General features: G+C 38.2%; 1 protein-coding gene across 1 annotated transcript in view; it reads left to right on the top strand.

Moving 5' to 3' along the window:
- The window catches only part of ptger3 (prostaglandin E receptor 3 (subtype EP3)), a 10,308-nt gene extending 7,757 nt beyond the window's left edge, over window positions 1-2,551 (top strand). Inside the window, exon 2 of the mRNA XM_015023140.1 lies at window positions 1,529-2,551. Within this exon, the coding sequence (XP_014878626.1) occupies window positions 1,529-1,855 (327 nt within the window). The 3' untranslated portion in view covers window positions 1,856-2,551. The remainder of the gene's footprint in view (window positions 1-1,528) is intronic.
- Window positions 2,552-4,512: the final 1,961 nt, after the last annotated feature.

Below are 4,512 nucleotides of genomic sequence, written 5' to 3'. Positions count from 1 at the left end.
CCAGAAATTTCTGGGGGAAAAAAGGTTTTAATTGCTCTAGTGGCTTTTATTTGGTAGTAAATTGACAAAGAAAAGTGGGTAATGAGAGAAGGGGAAGACCGGTAAGCGAACCCACAACAGCCACATTGAAAACTAGAGCCTCCATATGTGGGTTGTGCTGAACCCCTGCACCACCACAGCATACCCTGCCAATAGTATTTCAAAACTCAGATTTCTATGTTAATATATACTTTACACCGTCCTGTGTTACATTAACACATCCATAATGTTAACTTTTGACAATATACACTAGTGTTGGGTAGATTAACATTGAAGTGTATTTGATTTCAACTACTGAGTGTTGATTCAACTCTATCACAAATAACACTTTCAAAAGTGTAACTTCTACTGCATCCAGAGTGGACCAATATAGACACTTCCAAGGTGTTGAATTTAACTCTGTAGGAGTTGATGGAACACTTCCAAATTTGCTGTGCAAGTTTCCGGTTGTGAAAGGGAAAACTGGGTTAAAGTGTTGACTCGGGAGGGCTGAATACATGTGCACAGCACACTTTTCAAATCTTTATTTCCGTTCCGCTTTATAATTCTGCACCATCTTGTGCTTGTAACATGACAATGTGAAAGGGGTGCAGTTACTTTTGCAACTCACTGTATGCTCTTTGTTTCACTCATCTGTCCAGTCGAACATCTTACACTTTCTGTTGTTTCTGTTAAGACTCGCTCAGGGTCATTGCAACAATGGGAGACCAAAGTGGGTCAAAGGAACCAAAGGGATATTTATAAAACACACACAATATTTCCAAAAACTACAAAGTGACATGAATGTTAGAATCAGTGGAGTAATACAGATGTTTGTGTGTGTTGTGGATGTGCATGTGTTGGAATGCGGAAGTATAGATAAACTCAAATGTGCATGAGGAGCAGATGAAGGCCTATCAGCAGAGCACGATGCCGCACCACTCGTGCCAGGAGGAGTGGGGAGAAAGACAGACTTTAAAGAGGAAACTGGCAGCCCTTTGTACTCTGGGTTCTATATCACATTGACCTACACAGGGAAGAAACACAAGGGGCAGGCACACCACAAAACACATAACCCAGACCACAAAGCCTAGGGTCATTACGGTTTCCAATTCTAAAGTCAAACAACATCTCCATTCCATGATTTAGAAAAATAAAATATCTGTTTGGATTCATTTCAAATGCTGCCGCCATGTTTTGTATAGCATGGTAATCCACTTAAGATTCCTGTGAGAGGGTCTGGCCACTGGGCTATGAGGTCATGCATTGTCAACCACACCAGGGATATTAATAAAAGCCAAAGCACTTAGCAGAAAAAAACTGAATTCACCGACTGTAAGAGTTGCAAACCTTTCCTTTGTTAGGTATCAATTGGAAAGCAATCAGGTTAGACATTTCATGCATGATTTCCTTCCAAAACATGTTTTTTGAAGGTAATGTTTACCCAAACAATCCCTCTCCCCCTCCACAGCTTCTAGATACTAAAATATGTCCCAATATTTCTCCTCAGTTATTGCTGCTGAGGATGATCTACAGTCAAGTATCCTCCCAAGAATGTAAGTCAACAAACACAACATCCACTTCCGTCCAGAGCAAAGCTTCAAATCTCGACTGTGACTTCTTTCTGACCGCAATACGTTTGGCCTCCCTCAACCAAATCCTGGACCCGTGGGTCTACCTGCTCCTGAGAGAGATCCTCCTGCGAAAGTTCTGCATCATGGCCAATGCCGTCTCCAACTGCTCCGTAGAAGATCAGAAGGAGAGCCAGACAGCACTGGATGCTCTCAACAAACAGAACCAACATGGCAACAACATTTGTAAAGCGACAAGTAACTAAATCAGCGTTTGGCAATAATTACCATCCTATGACCTGTTGGTCAAAATGCTTTCAGAACTAAATAAATAAAAAAGGAAAGCAAATAAGTGCATAACCTTCTACACAAGGACTATGCAGTGGGATGCAGCTGAGCCTCCTGTACAGGTACAGGCATCTGTTTTGTTTAAAACATATTTCATTGAAGGCTACCGAACCAGCATGTGAATTGCATGACTCTGCCATCCCTTAAATCTGGCTGCTGTGCGGCCATCAGAACTTTCTTGTGACCAAGGTTAATATAAACTTTTGATAGATGCAACGTCTGCATGAGGGTTACTGCTGACTGATAACTCATTTGAGGCAATGGGTTGATTCCAAGACTATCTAATGTAAGTTTTGTTGAATGAAGAAGACTATGAGAAAAGTGCTGAAAATGTGTTGTAAATAACTTTGCTTTCTCTTCTGTGATGCAGGCCATTTTGCTTAAGAAGAAATCATATTTAAAGAAAACATATATTCTAAACTGGAGCCTATGGTTGAATATACTGTTATTTATTAGTGTCTGTAAGATTTTGTCCTAATGAAGTTGTCTGGTTCCACTTGTTGCAAATTTATACCTTCCTGCACATCACGCTTTTTGACTACCAGCCAGGACTAATAAATGTGAAGCTTTGTTGGCAGGTCTCATCCTGAACATTAAATACATTGCACATGTTGACCTTCTTCTGTAGTATTTGTTTGAAAAACCCAAGAAACTGATAATTAAGTGTCAAGGACTTAGGGAATGGAGTGTATATTTGCGGTGACTGACATTATGAGGTCATGGCACAAAACTGCTTGTTAGGGAACTGTACAGTCTGCAACTTGTTGCAGACTGTACAGTATTTTCACCAGCCACTTAATAACATGTTATGGTTTTATATAACATACGTCAAAGAAGGTGCACTGTATACAGTATGTTTAAAACTGACCATCAGAACACTTGAAATTATATTCGTCACATTTAAATTGTTTTATGTATATGGATTTTTAATTAAAGTCTTGCCTGCAGTGGATATGAAGTACAAATGTACATAAGTTTGTGTGTAAAGTTAACAGCTTGGTCGAAGAGGGCCTAGATAAAAGGAGCTTAAAACTTTATATATATATATATATATATATATATATATATATATATATATATATATATATATATATATATATATATATTTACACCATACCTTTTAACATTGATAACACAAGGAGCAATGATTGTTCACCCTGAAAAAGTGGGTTGGAGGTGGTGCACCAGCAGTGACCTTCCTGTGTTACTGAAATTGGAGTAAGTAAAGCATTTATACACTAAATTATTGTGGTGTCAAAGGCAGAAATACCAAAGTGCTATATGTGATTCTGTGTGGCATTGGTCTGTTTGTGTTGTGGGAATTCTATGTAGACAATGAATGAAAACACAAACCTGGTAAGAAACCAGCCCCTTGCTCTACACTTTGCTTCGTACAGAGGGTCTGGGTTCTTGGTTGTTGGCAAATTGCTTGCTTGAACTCTGTTGGGGTTTTTAATTTAACCCAGTGGCAAAGGTTTACCCATGATGTATGTAATGTGCCAGTTTGATGCTACAAAGCTTACCAGAAATTGCATTCTCTCTAAACAACTGTCCTCCACTTAGAAGAGAGACACAGTTGGCTTTGTTCACTTCCTATGCAGCCATTGGTTAAATTTCTCCTTTTGTTCATTGATTGGCCTGGTTGAAATTTTATTGGAGGAATCAAAGTCAGTAGAAAAAAGCCCAATTATTGACAAAACTTATTGAGAGCCATGGAGGACATAAAAACCCACAGGTTGTAGAGCCCTGAACTAGCTGTTAGCTTCAGTATTAATCAGAAAATCTGAATTTCGCAAAACTTATGAATTTCTCTACTGCAGGTGAGATATTTACAGCTGAGACAATTACCTTTCAACAGTACCTCACATAAAATCCTGAACTGTCTAATTACTTTTTATAATACAGATAACATTATTATACAAAAGCTTTTCTCATCTAAGGTTTCTCATATTGTTTTGTAGATTTGACTGAAAATGAGGAAATTGGTTCGTATATTCATATTACCTATGCTTTCATTGTTTCTATGTGTTTTGTGTTGTACTTGACAGTTGACCTCTTGTTAGGACTTTCAAAGTGAATTTCAACTGACAAATCAAAAAAAAAAAAACATGAAAAGAAGCAGAAATGATACTGTGAAATGTGGTGGTTACATTGTTGTTTCATACAGTATATCTACTCATCTGTTTGGGTTTTTTGGGTGTATCGTAGTGTACTCTGTTTTTCTCTCAGAGTCAGCAGAATCCCCGTGCTCCTGCTAAACAGGGTTATTTATTCACAGCTTTTACACACAAAGTGCAATTTGTCAAGAGGGCTCAGATGGAATCGATGTACCTTATAATGAGGTGGCTTGATCTCTGTCCCAACTCTCTAAACGTCAATATGAAAAAAAATGAAGGGTAACTGTTGATATTGCAAAATGTACCTTTATTTTAACAGCTGTGTTGCTCTGATATTTGATATTATATTTCTAGAGTGGCATCATTTCCTCAATGCATATAATTTCTTCATGTCTGGATAAATTGAGATCAACATAAGACATGTCACATGGACCTTTGACCTCTCTGACTGTCTCTAG

Source organism: Poecilia latipinna, unplaced genomic scaffold (assembly GCF_001443285.1).
Source record: "Poecilia latipinna isolate Pla-1442-1.1 unplaced genomic scaffold, P_latipinna-1.0 Scaffold3213, whole genome shotgun sequence".
In the NCBI taxonomy this organism is placed as follows: domain Eukaryota; kingdom Metazoa; phylum Chordata; class Actinopteri; order Cyprinodontiformes; family Poeciliidae; genus Poecilia; species Poecilia latipinna.
The sequence above is the reverse complement of the archived record's forward strand: the minus strand, read 5'-3'. Positions and strand labels throughout refer to the sequence as shown.